The 18,248-nt window shown below is 42.5% G+C and overlaps 1 protein-coding gene and 1 non-coding gene across 2 annotated transcripts; one reads left to right on the top strand and one right to left on the bottom strand.

Annotated features, from left to right (window-relative positions):
• Positions 1-53: 53 nt before the first annotated feature.
• Positions 54-12,635, top strand: SNIP1 (Smad nuclear interacting protein 1). Its single transcript, XM_059897091.1, has 4 exons — positions 54-320; positions 1,730-1,832; positions 9,516-10,114; positions 11,096-12,635. Exons 1-4 carry the CDS (start codon positions 100-102, stop codon positions 11,358-11,360), a joined length of 1,188 nt encoding a protein of 395 aa, XP_059753074.1. The 5' UTR covers positions 54-99; the 3' UTR covers positions 11,361-12,635.
• Positions 8,962-9,068, bottom strand: LOC132355183 (U6 spliceosomal RNA). The gene has a single exon (XR_009499558.1). It is a non-coding gene; the product is annotated as a U6 spliceosomal RNA (small nuclear RNA).
• Positions 12,636-18,248: the final 5,613 nt, after the last annotated feature.

The raw sequence follows: 18,248 nt of genomic DNA, 5'->3' as shown, positions 1-18,248 counted from the left end.
TGCACTCGGAAGCGGAAGTCCTAGAGTCAGGTCCGTCATTTCCTTCGGGGATAGGAGTGCTTCGGACATCTTTTTCCTTGGCTCCGTAGGTCTCCTAGTATGAAGGAGGTGAAGAGCGAGCGGGATCGGGGGAGCCGACGAAGGCACCGGGACGGCGACATGGTGGCGGCAGCGGTGGTGGTGAAGCAGGAGCGCCTCAGCCCGGAATCCGTGCCTCCCGTGCACCGCCGCCCGGACTCCTCCGGCGGTAGCCCGTCCCCACCGGCCGGCGAGTCGGGCCGCCCGAGTCACCGCGGGAACCGAGCCCGAGGAGGTAGCCGGTAAGTGAGCAGCAGCCCGGGGTGGACCTTTGGTCGGGTTCATTGAGAAAGGAGGACAGGGCTAGAGCCAGAAACACACCTTGAACGCTGAGCGCTGCAGCTTGGACTTAATCCTGAGGCGATAGTAGTGACCGGTTGTGCTTGTGTTAAGGAACGTTTACTCTGGTACCTGTCACTTGTCTTATAGCTGGGCGTTAAGCGCCTAATGCCTGCTGGACAGGATCTCGCTCCTCCATTTCTGGGTACCCAGCATTTCACCGGGTATGGTCCAGTTTAAGTTGTTCGTTAAGCAATGATCGTTTAAGTTGAAATGAAAGATTTTCCCCATTTGCCTGCAAATGGAGTGCGGGAGTTATCTTTTCAGTTATCTGCCCCAAGAAGTTTACATATCGAGGGCCTAGGCGATCTGTCTGATATTCTGTGGAAAAAATTGTCTCTTGTTAGACTCGTTCATTTATTAATTCATTCGACGTAGTTTTACTGAGTACCTATTATATGCTAAAGACCATCGTCGGTTATAAAATAATGTGGGAAAATATCTATGTAACACTTTAAAAAATATACATGTGTATATGTAGAAAAAAGAAGACCGTCCTAGGTTCTGGGGCGGCAAGGATGAACACCATAGATGATCTCTACCCTGGTGAAACTGACCGTGCTCTAGCTCTGAGACAAAATAACAAGCAAATTAAATTTAAAAAAATAGTTTCAGTTAGTAACAAGTATTAGGGGTAGGTTAAAACAGTAATGTGATAGTGAGAGGGTAGAGGGAAATGGTTCTTCCTGAACCACTCTCTGAAAAGTCCACCATTTGACCTGAGACCTGAATGGTAAGAATAATCCAACCTTGTAAAGATCTGGGCAGAGGGAATAGCCTGTGCAAAGAACTTGAAGTGGAATCAATTGTGTTCCTTCTAGAAATGGGGGTGGGGGTGGGGGTGGATCCAGTACAGGGATCAAGGAGAGTGGTTGGAATGAGGTGGGAGAGGGAGGAGTAGAGCCAGAGGACTTGCTGATTGATTGATTGAGTGAGTGTGATTGTGTGGGAGAGGAGCGTGGGGGGCTGCTGGTGGTGAGGAGAAAAAGAATCAAGGGTGACTTCTAGGTTTTTGGCCTGAGGAACAGGGTGGATGGTGGCACCAGTTACCCAGATGGCAGAGACAGAGGAAAGTTTCTTGAGGGGATGGGAATCTAGAGCTATGTCATCTATGTGAGAAGTTCCAGTAGGCAGTTATGTATGTGGAAGACATTAGGGCTAGAAAAGTGAAGCTCCTTACTCCTTTAGTGTGATCAGCAGAGACCTTCACAAATGTGGTGTTTGTATTAGTAGGTAAGCCTGATACTTGAAGCTAATTTGTATTAGGGAATGAAAACTGAGATAAAATCTGCATGTATCATTCTCTGAACAGGTCTCCAGCCAAAAAGAAAAACAAGTCCTCAGGGAGAAGAAGCAAGTCTCCCCGGAGTAAGAGAAGCCGAAGTCCTCACCACTCAACAGTCAAAGTAAAGCAGGTAAGTGGATTGAGATGTTTTCATACTGGCTCCAAACCTAGAGCCTGTCCCATCGTAGCTAAAGAGTGTTGTGTATGTGTTCACCTGTACTTGCGATGGGCTTTTCTAAAAGCTGGGTTTTTTTTTTTTTTTCCTGCTTGCTTTGTTAAGTTAAACCTTTTATTTTGAGGTAATTGTTGATTCACATGCAGTTGTAAGAAATAATAAAGAAGTGGCTGTTTCTCCCAATGGTAACATCTTACAGAATTATAGAACAGTATCACAGTCAAAACGTTGACATCAGTGCAGTCAAGGAACAAAACATTTCCATCACAAGGATCCCTCATGTAGTCCTTTTATAGTCACATCCAGTTCCCTCCCATCCTTACCCCTCAACTCCTGGCAGCTTCTAATCTCTTCTCCATTTCTATAATTTTGTCACTTCAAGCATGCTGTGTAAATGGAATCTCACAGTACAAGCCTTTAGGGATTGGCTTTTTTCACTCAGCAAAATTCTTCAGCGATTCATTCAGTTGTTGCCTCTCTCCGTAGTTCATTCCTTTTTATTGCTGAGTCGTATTCAGTGGTATGGATTTAACCATTTGCCCATTAAAGAATATCTGGGTTGTTACCAGTTTTTTGGCTATTAGACATAAGGCTGCTATGTAAACATTTGTGGGCAGGTGTTTGTGCGAACATAAGTTTTCTTTTCTCTGGGACAAATGCCCGGGAGTGCAACTGCTGGATGGTATAGTAGTTGTGTGTTTAATTTTTTAAAGAAATTGCCAAACTGTTTTCCAGAGTGCTGTGTTAGTTTGCCAGTTCTTCCATAACAAAATTCCACAGACTGGCTGCCTTAAACAACGGAGCCTATAATTTTCACACAGTTCTAGAGGCTAGAAGTCCGAGATCAAAGTTTCAGCAGTTTGGTTTCTCCTGAGGCCTCTCTCCTTGGCTTGCCTTCTCCACTGTGCCCTCACATAGCCTTTCCCTCTGTGCTCCTATCCCTGGCTCCTAGCTCCTCCTTTAACCACATCAGCCGTATTGGGTTAGGGTCTCACTCATTTTAACTCAAATCAGTTCTTCAAAGAGCTTATCTACAAAAAATTTGGCTACATTCTAAGATGTGGAGGTTGGGACTTCAACATATAAATTTGGGGGCACGATTCAGTCCATAACAGTGGCTGTACCATTTTACATTTCCACCTGTCATGTGAGTGATCCAGCATTTGGTACTGGCACCATTTTTTTATTTTAACCATTCTTACAGGTGGGATAGCAGTATTGTGATCTTAATTTGCATTTACCTAGTGGCTAATGATATTGAACGTCTTTTCATGTGCTTATTTGCCACCTGTATTTCCTCTCAGGTGACATGTGTCTTCAGATCTTTTGCCTATTTTCTAGATGGATTATTTGGGTTTTTTTACTATTGAGTTTTAAGAGTTCTTTTTTAATATTCTTAGTTACTAGGCCTTTTGGGGTGAGTGGTTTGCCAGTATTTTCTTCCAGTCTGTATCTTGTCTGGTCATTCTCTTAACAGGATTTTTCTCAGAGCAAAAGTTTTTAATTTAGATGGAGTCCAGCTTATCTGTTTTTCTTTTCGTAGATTATGCTTTTGGTGTCATGTCTAAGAATTTTTTCCCTGGCCCTAGATCCTGAAGATTTGTTTTTTCCTTAATGTTTTTCATGTAAGTCTCTGGTCTATTTTAAGTTTGTTTTACTATAAGGTGGGAACAATCTTGTTTATATCTATTAAAAAAAATCTTGTTAGGACTTTGATTGGAATAGTGTTAAACTTGTATTTTGGGGTGAGTTGGGTTTTTAAAATTATTATTATTATATTGAGTCTTCTAGTCTATGAACATAGGTGTGTCTCCGTTTATTTAGCTCTTTGATCTCTTTCATCAGTGTTTGTAGTTTTCAGTGTACAAGTCCCATGCGTGTTTTGTTAGATTTACACTTAAGTAATTTTTTTTAGTGACTGTAAGTGATATTTCAAATTTCATTGTTTACTTGTTCATTGCTAGTACATAGAAATATAATTGATTTTTGTATGTTTATCTTACATCCTGTGACCTTACTGAACTCATTCATTTATTTTAGGAGGTTTTTGGTAGATTACTTGGGATTTTCCACATAGATAATAATATCTGCAAATAGGCACAGTTTTATTTCTTCCTTTACAGTGTGTGTGCGTTTTATTTTCTCTTGCTGCACTGTCTGGGACTTCCAGCACTATTGTGGAATAAGAGTAGCGAGAGCAGACTCTCGTGCCTTGCCCTCGGTCCTGATGGACAAGCATTCAGTCTTCTTTTTAAAGAAGTTCTTTGTTACAAAGTGTAAATAGAGACACTGGCATTAAGAAAATGGATTTTCTTATGAATTTGAGAGACTGTGGGCCAACTTTCTGCTACCTAAAAAGATACAAAGCCAGACAGTCTTGATGGTCTGTTGTATGAGTTGGTCAGGCACCACCTTGGCTATCTCAGAATGCAGCCACTGGAACCACAGTACCCAGATCGAACCTCTCAAACCACTTGTAGTTTTGTGTGTGTGTGTTTATGTACAACTTGCTGCTTTTTTTTTTTTTTTTTTTTAATTTATTTTTGACTGTGTTGGGTCTTCGTTTCTGTGCGAGGGCTTTCTCCAGTTGCGGCGAGCGGGGGCCACTCTTCATCGCGGTGCGCGGGCCTCTCACTGTCGCGGCCTCTCTTGTTGCGGAGCACAGGCTCCAGACGCGCAGGCTCAGCAGTTGTGGCTCACGGACCCAGTTGCTCTGTGGCATGTGGGATCTTCCCAGATCAGGGCTCGAACCCGTGTCCCCTGCATTGGCAGGCAGACTCTCAACCACTGCACCACCAGGGAAGCCTGCTACTTTTTTGATTTAATAATTTTGGCATGTTACATTTTGTAGATTTAAGGTGCAAAGCTGTGTTACTTGGATACATTTATATATTGTAATATGATTTCCATTGAAGCAATATTTACCACGTTATATCATTATAGTGCAGTATTACTGTCTATATTCATTATACTGTGCATTAGATCTCTATGGCTTATTTACTACTTGTTACAAGTTTGTACCCTTAAATACCATCAGTCTTATCCTCTCGCCCCCCATCTCCTAGTAACCACCATTTTACTCCCTGATTATATATATATATATATATATATATATATATATATATATATATATATATATATATATATAGTTTGACTTTTTTAACTTGCAGTTCTTTACCTCTGGTTTCTAAATCAGCACTTTACAGTGAATCCTGGGGCTTATAGCATGGAACTGTTTTGTGATTATTGTTATTTTGAAGTGTCTTAGTTTGCTTTTCTATGCTAACTTCCCTCCTGACCTCAAATTATCTCTTAAAAAGCTGATTTCATTGTGTTAATCAGCTAGAAACTTGGAAATGGCTCTCGAGCAAAAGGGTTTGAGGGCTTGACAGGCAGCTGAAAGTCAGTGACTTTCACCTGGATTGTAAGAGTGCACACGGCCTCTGACTTAAGCATGACTTGTACTTATAGATATTCTCTTCTGCACCACTCAGCCACCATTAAAAAAATAAATTTATCTAGCACAAGGAATTATATTCAATATCTTGTAATAACCTATAATGGAAAAGAATCTGAAAAAAAATATACGTGTGTGGGTGTGTGTATATGTATAACTGAATCACTTTGCTATACGCCTGAAACTAACACAATATTGTAAATCAACTATACTTCAATTAAAAAAAAAAAGGAGGGGAACAGGATTGTGGAAACCTCAGAAAAAAATAAACTTATCATTTACTTGTTCATCATAACACAGAATTCTGTAAAATAGAAAGTGAGAGTATGGTTTATGTAGTGTATGGTTACTTCTCTCATTAGCCTCAAAATCGCACCCCTCCCCACAAACAAAAAGATCACCTCACTCCCCAGAAGTAGCCAGTTTAATAGTTTGATATTTATACTTCAAGGCTCTGTTATACTTATGTTATCTTCTTTTCCTTTATGTTTTGGGGGAGATGTGTGTGTGTGTGTTTGTGTGTGTGTATTCTATGCAAAGATGTTCATTAAAAAATATATATTATCCTACTTGACTTATCAATAATTGAGAGTATATGTTGAAATCTTAGTTATTTTGTGTTATCTGGTTTTGTAATTTGTCATATTCTCTCCATAGTGTCTACTAATTTTGCCTGGTATACACTTTTTGGAAACGAAGACAGAATTGCCCATTGGATTTAGCAACATGGAGGTCATTGGTGACCTTGACCAGCAATTTTAGTGGAGTAGTAAGGGTGAAGCCTAATTGGAGGGTTCAGAAGAAGATGGGAGAAGAATTGGAGACCGATTAAAACCAAACTGTTTTGAGGAGTTTTACTCAAAGAGGAGTGAAGAAATAGGGTGGAAGCTGACATGGGAAATGAGTTCTAGAGAAGAGCAGGTGCCTGTGCTGATGGGAATGATCCAGTGCAGAATGGGGAAGTAGATTATGCACAAGAGAGGTGAGAATCACTGGAGTGATATTCTGGTTGAGAGGGAAGCTCCCAGATGTAGGAACTGGCTTTAGGTAGAAGCACAGATAGTTTCCTTATGGTCACAGGAAGGGAAGACAGAGTATATGCGTACAGATACTGATGGGTGGGTAGATGTAGAAAATCCCTTCTGAGTAAATAAGGGATGGGGAAGACCATGTAGGAGATTTGAGGACAGAGAAGGGGTAAAACAGTCATCTGGGAGAATGAATAGATCAAGAAAATGTAGGATGGTCGCTGGGCATCATTAAGGAGACTTGGGGTCATGCTTCTAAGGTAGGACCATTCAGAATGGTTTGTGTCTTTTCTCTAGCCACTTTGCTGTGCTTAATGCTGATTGTGGTTTTGCCAGGACAGTGCAACAGAATGGCATAGGGGCAAAGGATTTGAATATCTCCGCATGGGAGTGATCATACTGCTTGACCATGGAATTTAAGTTAGGAAGGGAAGAGAGCGAGGGACTGTGCAAAGGTAAGAGGATCAAAGGCTTGGATGAGTCTTATTGGGATAAGGATTGTTAGAGTTGGGTAAAGTGTGAGCTGGAAAGATGGGCAGAAGGAGGACTGCTTAAAATTGAAATTATAGAGGGGTTGCAGTTTTGGAAATGAAAAGGTCCGTGTATAACCATGGGGGTTAGTGGCTGAAGAGAAGGGAGGAGACAAATAAGATAATGGGAAGAGAGAAATGCAAAGAATAGAGATGCCAGCACGTTATCGAAATCACCAAGAGTAATGCTGGAGAGGATGACTTGAGCTGGAAGTAAAACTGGCACAAAGTGAGGGGAAGTGACTCAGGATTAGTAAATGACAGCAGCACTGAGAGTAATGGTGACAGTGGTCTTACGTGAGATTCACAGCTGGGTTTTTTGTTTTTTAAAGATTTGGTTTTTTAAAAAATTAATTTATTTATTTTATTTATTTTTGGCTGCATTGGGTCTTAGTTGCGGCATGCGGGATCTTTGTTGAGGCATGTGGGATCTTCATTGTGGTGCACAGGCTCCTCTCTAGTTGTGGCACGCAGGCTCCAGGGTACATGGGCTCTGTAGTTGTGGCGCTCAGGTTCCAGAGTGCGTGGGCTCTGTAGTTTGCGGCAGGCGGGCTCTAGTTGAGGTGTGCGAGCTCAGTAGTTGTGGCACACGGGCTTAGTTGCCCCGCGGCATGTGGGATCTTAGTTCCCTGACCAGGGATCGAACCCATGTCCCCTGCATTACAAGGCGGATTCTTTACCACTGGACCACCAGGGAAGTCCCCACAGCTGGGTTTTTTAGGGAGAAAGAAAAGGGTGGGGCGTGTTCTGGAATTGGCAGTGAGAAGCAAGGACGACACCTGCCGTATGTCCAGACCCAGAGATGGTGGGAGTTGGGGGAGGTCAGAGGGAGAAAAACAGCCACCATTTGAGGAGCTGCAGGGGAGCAGTGTGCTCAGGGCAGAGCCAGGGTTCTGTTAGAGCGAAAGGAGATGGGAACCATCCGGGAAAACGTGGAGGATGTAGATCAGTTTTGCCGAGCTCTCCATTCCAGGGGGCGTAGTGCAACAACAGCTTCAGGAGTTGAAGAAGGGGACAGATTTGGGGACAGAATCCTTGATGGACAGAGCCTTATGGGGATTAGAGTACAAGGGAGGTAGAGGTGATGACCTGGAATCTGTGACTTCTTACAGTGACTCATTTAATCAGGGATAAAGGGCATAATGAGATGAGTTCTGGTGAACTCAAGGCAGATGGTGGTGGCAAACTTGTGAATGTCTTGGGGTAGGAGGGTGGGGTGTCTGAGGCTCCCTGCCTCTTGATACTTGTCTCTGGAGGCTTGGAAGTCTAGGAAAACTGGGTCCTGCTCTGAGCAAGCAGACCCCTACTTGACCCCTATATGTATGGTAGGGAGAAGGCCTTGAGGCCGGGGGTGGGGTTGGCGGGGGAGTGGAGGCAAGGTCTCAGTCCTGGTGCTCAGGGTTTCCTCTCTACCCCTTTCCAGGAGGGGAAGCCTTGCTCATAGTGTGCGGGCGCCCCCCTTGAACTCTAATGCTTTAGTTATTAGATTAATCAGGGTAAGCCTATCTTCGTGTGTTCATTAAATATTTATTTGTTCTGATAATTCCTTGTTAATATCCTTTGCCCATTTTTCTCCTGTGCTGATTTTCAATGCTGAGTCTTTTTTAAGAAACCATCATGTGTTTCTTCATTTTTTTCAGATCTTTAAAAAATATATCTGTTACAGTTGACCCTTGAACAACATGGGTTTGAGTTGCACTGGTCCACTTATATGCACATTTTTTTTCAATAGTAGATACTGCAGTGCTCCATGTCCCCTGTTGGTTGAATCTGTGGATTCGGACCCTTGAATACAGAGGAACCAGGTATACAGAGGGCCGACTACAACTAGTTGGAGTGTTCGTGCCCCTGTGCCCCTAACCCCCTCATTATTCAAGGGTCAACTGTAGTAAATTTTTATAGGTTTCTTTTTTTTTTTTTTTTTTAATGTTTAAAAATTAACTGCTTGTTTATTTTTTTCAGGATAAATCTGTCATGGTACTGTTGCTACTCCTCTTGAGTTCTTATGGCTACACTAATAATAAAATTGACACAAGGCAGAAAAACAGGAGAAGAAAACCCACAAATTTAAAAATATGGAACGCTTCACGAATTTGCGTGTCATCCTTGCACAGGGGCCATGCTAATCTTCTCCGTGTCGTTCCAATTTTAGTATATGTGCTGCTGAAGCGAGCACTATATGTTTCTTATATGTCTTGCATATTTCTTAATTTTATTCTAGGTATTGAAATCAGATCTTTTAAAATTACTATTACATTTTCCTTTTGGGCATAAGAGAAAGCTAGCTTTTTTTTTTTTACGTAATTATCTTGTATTTGACTACTTAACTCTCTCTGTTAGTTCTGATTCTGTATGCATGTCCCTCTAAGTTTGCCTATAGGTGTTCTTGTTTCTTGGGCTCTGAACATGGGTGTGCACCGTTAGCTCTATAGCTGGGCAGCAGCCTAGGACACCTGTTCTGTGTGGTGGCCTTGCAAGGGGACATGACCACCACTGGTAACCTTATTTCTGTGGGACATTTTGCTCTGAATGCCAAAGTCCAAAGCACAAATGACTTTTTGACTGCAGCTGTATTCATAGACTGTGGACTGCCTTTACCTTCCTGAATCTGTTTGAATTTCAGGAACGTGAGGATCATCCGCGGAGAGGCCGGGAGGATCGGCCACACCGAGAACCCTCAGGACAGGAACACAGGCGAGCTAGGAACAGTGACCGAGACAGACACCGTGGCCATTCCCACCAGAGGAGAAGCTCGGTCGAGAGGCCTGGCAGCGGGCAGCCTCAGGGACGGGATCGAGATGCCCAGAACCTACAGGCGCAGGAATCTGAGCGGGAGTTTCACAACGCCCGGCGCCGGGAGCACCGCCAGAAGAACGAAGCCGGCGGTAACGCATCTCAGGACTCACTTCCTCAGCCTGGCCCTGGCAGCAACAACAAAGACAAAGAAGTGCCTGTTAAAGAAAAGCCAAGCTTTGAACTTTCTGGGGCACTTCTTGAGGACACCAACACCTTTCGGGGTGTAGTCATTAAATACAGCGAGCCCCCGGAAGCACGTATCCCCAAAAAACGGTGGCGTCTCTACCCCTTTAAAAATGATGAGGTGCTTCCAGTGATGTACATCCACCGACAGAGCGCTTACCTCCTGGGCCGACACCGCCGCATCGCAGACATTCCCATCGATCACCCCTCCTGTTCAAAGCAGCACGCCGTCTTTCAGTACCGGTAAGTGTACATCTGCAGAGGGAAACTGAAGTGCCAGCAGAAGCCCGGCGTCTCGGTTAGTTAGGATTACTGAGGTCTGTGTGCCTGTGTGTGCACAAGAAGCCCATACCCCTCGTATCTAGTATTAGTCTTAAGGAGTATTATTCATCTAACGAATAATCACTTTATACAAATAATTGCTTACATTTGTATAACAGGCTGGAACTTGGTGTCAGAAATCCAGATTTTGAATCCTGCCACTGCCACTTACCAGGTGTCTGACTTGGGGCGAGCCAGTCTTCTGGGCCTCGGTTTCTACCTACCTCGCAGGGCTGTTATGAGGGTTAAATGGAAATAAAGCTGAGAGTGCCTGGCGTATGTTAGCTGAATCTGTATCTTGACAGTTTCTGTAGTACATCTGTTATTGTTGGATGTTCACAACAATCCAGTGGGGAGGCGAGGACAGGTATTAATACCCCATTTGACATGAGAATATGAAGCTCAGCAAAGCCAAGTGGCTTGCCTAATAAATGATCACTGTAGTAGAACTCTGGCTCAAATCAGTTTTGATTTGAACAATTTTGATCATCTCATCTGTTCCCTTGACTCTGAAGTCCAAATCCACTGGTGTATTCTCATTGGGACAGAAGCTAAAATATGTTGAAATATAGGTAAAAGAAGCACTATATTGATTATAAACAATGCAAAAAGTGTCAAAAAAGATGCAAAAAATGTATTTCTTAACCATGGCAAGAGGCCTTGGATTCTGCATTTTAAGCTTTGATCTACCATGAATCCTCCCCGCCTAGTGACCAGTTCTCACCATTTCTACTTGCTCCCAATTTCTGAATCCATGGCCATGCCTTTCCCTTGACTTCCTAGAGTTTGAACTTGAACTGTGTCTAAGCCAGGTTATTTACATCATCTAGACCGTGTTAGCAAAGAGCTGGATGATCTGAGGCAGGATTTCACTCACAGGTTTCTCTCCTTTATCTCTGCTAGGCTTGTGGAATATACCCGTGCTGATGGGACAGTTGGCCGCAGGGTGAAGCCCTACATCATTGACCTTGGCTCAGGCAATGGAACGTTCCTGAACAACAAGCGAATTGAGCCCCAGAGATACTACGAACTGAAGGAAAAGGATGTCCTTAAATTTGGGTTCAGCAGCAGAGAGTATGTTCTGCTCCACGAATCCTCTGACACCTCTGAAGTAGACAGGAAGGAAGACGAGGATGACGAGGAGGAGGAGGAAGTATCTGACAGCTAGCAAACTGGAAAACAAGCCAAACTCTCGAGAGACCTTTTCTCTCTGCGAAAGCTTTGGGATTGACTCAAAGGGCACCGCCGTGCTCTCTGTAACGCCTCTTATTGCCTTAAGTCTTTCTTCTGTTGCTGACCAGCTTACGTTTCAGTGTAAGAAAACTGACTTGTGTTCGGTTGAACTTTCTTCTGTGGCACGTCAGCCACATGCCGTGGGCATTTGTTTTCTGAACAGTCTCACCAACACATCGTGTTTTAGTAGAAGCATCGTGGCTTGAGTTGGTGCTTTCAGAACTACTGTGCAGGAAACTATAAAGCCCTGGTTGAAGGGGAATTGTGGCTTGCTTTCTTTGTACAGTTACTTTATTTATATCGTTGTTAAGCTTTGTGGACCGGGTTTGTTTTTGTCTTGGGGGCAAAGCCCTGAACAGAGAATCTTATTCAGCTTTGGTTATCACCAAAACAGCCTCCAGAGTATACCAAAGCTTTGACCTGGTTGAGCTCTTGAGTCATAGAAATTGATTTTGCACTTCGTTGTTTGGGGGTGGGCTGGGGGGTGGGGGAGATTTACCACATGACCTCATTATTGACTGTTGGACTTAAACGGATGCTTTGTGGAGCCTGCTTAAGCTCATGACTGTACAGGAAGGTCATGGCCACTGCCAGTGGGTGCTGATAACATGTCACAAGAGGCTGAAATGGGTCGTGGATTTGTTTCTTGTGAGAGAACTCTGATTTCTCCATGGAGCATGTACAGAACAATTTTGATCTTCAACTTTGCATTTTTATTTAGAGGTTATCTCCATTCTTCCTTCTTTGAGAAACACACTGTCATTTATGTGGCAGGGTCTTTGCTTTATTCTAACAATGTGTATGTGTTGTGTGGTTTACATGTTTTCATCTTTTTAAAAAAACGTTCGGAGAGGTTGTATTTACCTGGGCAATTGGGAATTGCCCAATTTCCTAATTTTCCACCAGAGGAATATGTGTAAGTAGAAAAGTCATAACTGCTTACATCTATTTTGTGTGTGTGTGTGTGTGTGTGTGTGTGTGTGTGTGTTTGTGTATATGTATATATTTAAAAAATTGTGTGTGAAAGAGTTGCATATTGATTTTCCTATGAGAATGTTTTGTGATGTAAATGTAATACTGCATTATAGGCAAAGGCCTCCCTGCATTTGAAGAGCAGGTTTTCATTTATATGTATTTTTGGAATAAAAAATAATAAAACTTGTAAATATAGCCCCCTTTCAAAGAGTACTTCTTTCCTAGCACAGAGGACCTTGTGTTCATAGGTATATTTGCTGCTAAAGAAATCTTTGTATCAATATTTTGGAGGTAAAAGTAGACAGTTGTGGAGGGTGCCCTGGGGGTGATAGGACTCACCCTGCACTGGAATCCAGATCTACAAATTTCAGCGAGTAAACGGTGGTCCTGTTGAAGCAGCAGTGCTTTCTGAGTTGGCAGTGAAGGGGTTTTCCTTCCCAGAATAGTCAAGAGTTGGGGCAGGTTATACATAGTGGGCCTCATACCAGTTGACCCCTGTCCCTGCTCTTTCACCCTCAGGTGGTGATGGGGGGTGGGATGGGAGGAAGGAGAGATGATGCAAGTCAGTGCTCCTGCTAACTGTTCCTCTTGGGTGGAAACTAATGACATTATTAGATGGTCTTCCTTACCATTGTTTTTCCACTAAGGTCTCACATACTTAGATGTACTCAGGGTTAAATGTTGACTAGTGTGGGGAAGGGCTGCTGACTAATGTTTATTCAAAAGAAATGAAAAGATTCCCCTTTGGGGAATTCCTTGGAGGTCCAGTGGTTAAGACTCACACTTCCACTGCAGGGGGCACGGGTTTGATCCCTTCCCAGTGAACTAAGATCCCACAACCTGTGTGTCATGGCAAGAAAAAGAAAAAAGATCCCCTTTGAAGAGTGAACACTTAATAAGGTTAATTAGGTGAAAGGTTACATGAGGGAAGAAACAATGTAAGAGCAATTAGCATCCTCACCCAACGTGCCCTGGCCCCTGGAAGCACATATTACATACGTGCATGTCTAAAATGTTGTGTTTTGATGAGTTTTTCTCTTGATCCAGGCTGATGGTTTTCTCTTCCTGGGATGAGGCGCTAATCTGGCATCTCACTCCAGGGCCTCCGTGTTCAATTTGTGTAACTACTGCTTCCTGGCAGCCTTAGGCTTGGCTTCAAGCACCATCCTGCTGAACACTGTGATAGATGACCACTTTGCCTACATTTTTTTAAAAAATAAATTTATTTATTTGTTTTTGGCTGCGTTGGGTCTTTGTTGCTACACGCGGGCTTTCTCTAGTTGTGGTGAGTGGGGGTCTACTCTCTTCGTTGCGGTGTGCAGGCTTCTCATAGCGGTGGCTTCTCTTTTTGTGGAGCACGGGCTCTAGGCGCGTGGGCTTCAGTAGTTGTGGCACGAGGGCTCTAGAGCTCGGGCTCAGTCGTTGTGGCGCACGGGCTTAGTTGCTCTACAGCATATGGAATCTTCCCAGACCAAAGCTCGAACCCGTGTCCCCTGAATTGGCAGGCGGATTCTTAACCACTGCGCCACCAGGCAAGTCCTTGCCTACATCTTCAATAAAAGGTCCCAGTTGTGTAGTAGACTTTTGCTTCCTGGATTAAGAGATTCTTCATGCCAAACATTGATATATGGGCCGGTGTTCCCCGCCCACACACACTTTTTTTCTTTTTAAGAGGGAAAGAAAAGATACTACTCATCTCCAAAGCCAAATATCACCAGCAGACTTCTCATTTGAAGTTGACAAAATCCTAAAATTTTCTTCTTGAATTAATTCACTGCTTAGAAACTGATGTTCATTTTAGCTATTTGCAATTGCTTTATTACCCACCCTTTCTCCACCCTGGCTATCTTGTCTGCAAGTCATAGCTGTTAAAATCAAGCGATCTGCAAAACAGCCCTTTGCTTCTGAGCCCCTCCCCCAAATCCTCTGTGGTGGCCCACAGTTCTGCCGAGGTATGGGACAGAATCTTCAGATTTTCCCCAGGAGCCTCTTCCCAGTCATTTTCTCATTCCCTCTTTCTGACATTGACAAAGGATAGCTCATTAAGAGCAACTGGTGATCTAACTTTTAAATACTTTTATTATATCCTGATGATAAGGGAAAGCAGAGTAATCAATTCAGATAACTGAAAAAAAATTTTTTATGTTATTGTATTGAAATGCTAAAATACAATACAGCTTGGTTTTTAAAGGCTTAGAACATACATAAATATAAATATATTTATTTATGATTTGATATGGTGCACAGATGGTTATATTTTTTAACATCCTTCCCTTTGTGGAAATTAGTAGTGGATGTGAGGAATGAAATGATGCCATGTTCATCAGAGCCTGTGACATGCACATAACATGCCAGTAATGCCTGCTTGTGAAAGAATGTTCTGATCCCACAGTGTTCCTGGGTGTGTGAGTTTATATCAAGTGAAAGGGCTACTTGATTTATTTATTTATTTATTTTTAATTAATTAATTAATTTATTTTTGGCTACGCTGGGTCTCCGTTGCTGCGTGTGGACTTTCTCTAGTTGCGGCGAGCGGGGGCTACTCTTCCTTGCGGTGCGTGGGCTTCTCACTGTGGTGGCTTCTCGTTGCAGAGGATGGGCTCTAGGCTCACGGGCTTCAGTAGTTGTGGCTCGTGGGCTCTAAAGTGCAGGCTCAGTAGTTGTGGCACACAGGCTTAGTTGCTCCGCGGCATGTGGGATCTTCCCGGGCCAGGGATGGGACCTGTGTCCCCTGCGTTGGCAGGCAGACTCTTAACCACTGTGCCACCAGGGAAGTCTCGGAAACAATTTCAAAAGACAGTTGATTTGTTCATATTTACTCTAAAGTTAAAGTGAATTAATCCAATCAATCAATGGTTACATAAACTTACTATGCTAGCAATTGGTTTACAGCTGTGAGAAACGGAGCAGTAATTTGGAGGTGCGCTGCACCTTTTGCAAGAGATGGTATTTGTGTTTAGTTTTTATTTGTATCTTATTGAAATAGAGTTGATTTACAGTATGTTAGTTTCAGGTGTACAGCACAGTGATTCAGTTATATACACACACACATATATATATATATTTTTTTTCAGATTCTGTTCCCTTATAGGTTATTACAAAATATTGAGTATAGTTCCCTGTGCTATACAGTAGGTCCTTGTTGGTTATCTATTTTATATATAGTAGTGCGTATATGTTAATCCCAACCTCCTAACTTATCCCTCCCTCCACCCTTTCCCTTTTAGGAACCATAAATTTGTTTTCTATATCTGTGGGTCTCTTTCTGTTTTGTAAAATAAGTTTATTTGCATTTTTTTTTAGATTCCACATATAAGCGATGTTACATGATATTTGTTTTTCTCTGTCTGGCTTACTTCACTTAGTATGATAATCTCTAGGTCCATCCATGTTGCTGCAAATGGCATTATTTCATTCTTTTGTGTGGCTGAGAAGAGATGGTATTTGAAGTATGCCTTAGAGACTAGGTAGATTTTTTTAAATTTATTAATTAATTTATTTATTTATGGCTGTGCTGGGTCTTCGTTTCTGTGCAAGGGCTTTCTCTAGTCGTGGTGAGCGGGGGCCACTCTTCATCGCGGTGCGCAGGCCTCTCACTATCGCGGCCTCTCTTGTTGCGGAGCAGAGGCTCCAGACGCGCAGGCTCAGTAGTTGTGGCTCATGGGCCTAGTTGCTCCACGGCATGTGGGATCTTCCCAAACCAGGGCTCGAACCCGTGTCCCCTGCATTGGCAGGCAGATTCTCAACCACTGCGCCACCAGGGAAGCCCGAATAGGTAGATTTTTGAGCCAGTAGTAGAGGAGGACATCGTTTCAGACTGAGCAGGCCAGAGGACCACAGGACTGGAGTGGAATATGTGGAAAGGATTCTATAAAATTGTTTACCTGAGTTTCCCTCAGCAAGGCAGTGGTAGAGCTAGGATGGAAATGGCCTCAGTCCTAGTTCAATGGTCTTTCATCTGAATTGTTCCCTCTCACCTCCCCAGTGGAGCTTCGTGGAGAGTTTTGAGGAGGGAAGAGACAGCTGGTTCATGAGACTTCCTGATTCACAGGATGTTCAAGAAAATCCTAGTGAGTGGGACTTTCACGGGTAGGGTGTGGCTTAGGCAAATCCTCACCTCACCTAGTCATAGTCAGAACTAGTTGGAAATCATCATGTTGATTCAGAAAAATCGACAAATATTTAATCATTGGGAGCCTAAGAATGCATGTACTGAGACCTCTAATAAAACTGGCCAATGTCTAGGAACACTTTCTGTGTACAAGGCACAGTTCTGAGCATTTTACATGTTGCACAAATGCATACATTAACTCATTTCCTCCTCATAACCTTATGAGGCAGGCTTCTATTATCATTACATTTTGCAGATGCCAAAACAGGCAAATATTTCTAGACAGAGACTAGCACTCAGAAATGCCTAAGGTGATAAATGAGGCTTTGGAAGCACTTGAAGTTCACTGGGGGAAAGAGGGTGATTGAGACTTCTGGTTTCTATTAATGACTGACTAAGTTATTTTTATGAATCCTCCTGCTGAAAACAGCTAAAATATCTGGATAAAATATAAATTAAAAAATTTCTGAAGGCATCCAAGAACTGACAAGTAAGTAGAGAGTTATCAGGCCAAAAGTGAAGATAACAATAATCCAGAGAGAAATGGAGCACAGATGCCTGGAAACCACATTTGATATAAAGACAAACCATATTTGATTCTAGCAAATCAGACCTTACCCTGGATTGAATGGGACAAAAATCAAAACCCAAAGCCCACATACAATGAGTCTAATAGAACATGTTTCCCACAAAAAGCTGGCATGCCAGAGAGCTATACCTTTCAGAATAAGAGTGGAACAGAAATGGAATCCTCCCAGGGATTTGCAGGCTGGAGCTCAGAAAACATCAAGCCTTGAACTTGGCTTAAGATGACCCTGTACTAAATACAAAGAAAAAAAAGAAAAAAGAAGAAAAAAAGAAGAAAACGACCCTGTACTATTAGTGCCTCCAGGTGTCTGATATAAATAAATGAAATTACTTTTTGGAGGAAGGGACGTTTTATCTCCTCTCCAGTTATTTCCACATATTTTTCTGCAAAGATACAATTATTTTTTTAAAAGCATACAAGAAAAGGTTCTCACCAACAGAAATAACGGGTAACAGAAACTGATTGTCAAAGACTTCAGATACTTGAATTACAAGGTACTATAAAACGTTCATAGTTGCTATTTTCAAACAAATAAATGACAAACTTAAAAATACCCACAGGGAACAAGAAATGGCAACAAGTGAAATGGGAGTTATTTAAAAGATCAACTAGAACCTTTTTAGAAATGAAAAATACAATAACTAAATCCATCAATAAATCCCTTTAACAGAAGCTTCAGGGAGAATTAGTGAACTGGAAGATAGGTCAAAAGAAATTATTCATGCACATAAATTTAACAACTTAGAGGAAATGGATCAATTCCCCCAAAACCATAAGCTACAAAAATTCACCTGATATGAAATAGATCATCTGAATAATCTTATAACTATTTTAAAAAATTGAATTTGTAATTAAAAGACTTCCCCCCAAATAATATCCAGGCCCAGATGGTGATGGTTTCATTGAAGAATGCTACCAATCATTACAAGAAGAATTAGCACCATTCTATACCATCTCCAGAAATTAGAAAAGCAGGGAACACCTCTCAACTCATTTTATAAGGCCATTATTATTTTGATACCAAAACCAGACCGAACAGTACAAAACAAAACAAAACAAAAACAAACTACTGAGCCACAACTACTGAGCCTGCGCTCTAGAGCCCGTGCTCCGCAACAAGAGGAGGCACTGCAATGAGAAGCCCGCGC

The sequence above is a fragment of the Balaenoptera ricei genome, chromosome 1 (assembly GCF_028023285.1).
Source record: "Balaenoptera ricei isolate mBalRic1 chromosome 1, mBalRic1.hap2, whole genome shotgun sequence".
Lineage (NCBI taxonomy): Eukaryota > Metazoa > Chordata > Mammalia > Artiodactyla > Balaenopteridae > Balaenoptera > Balaenoptera ricei.
The sequence above is the reverse complement of the archived record's forward strand: the minus strand, read 5'-3'. Positions and strand labels throughout refer to the sequence as shown.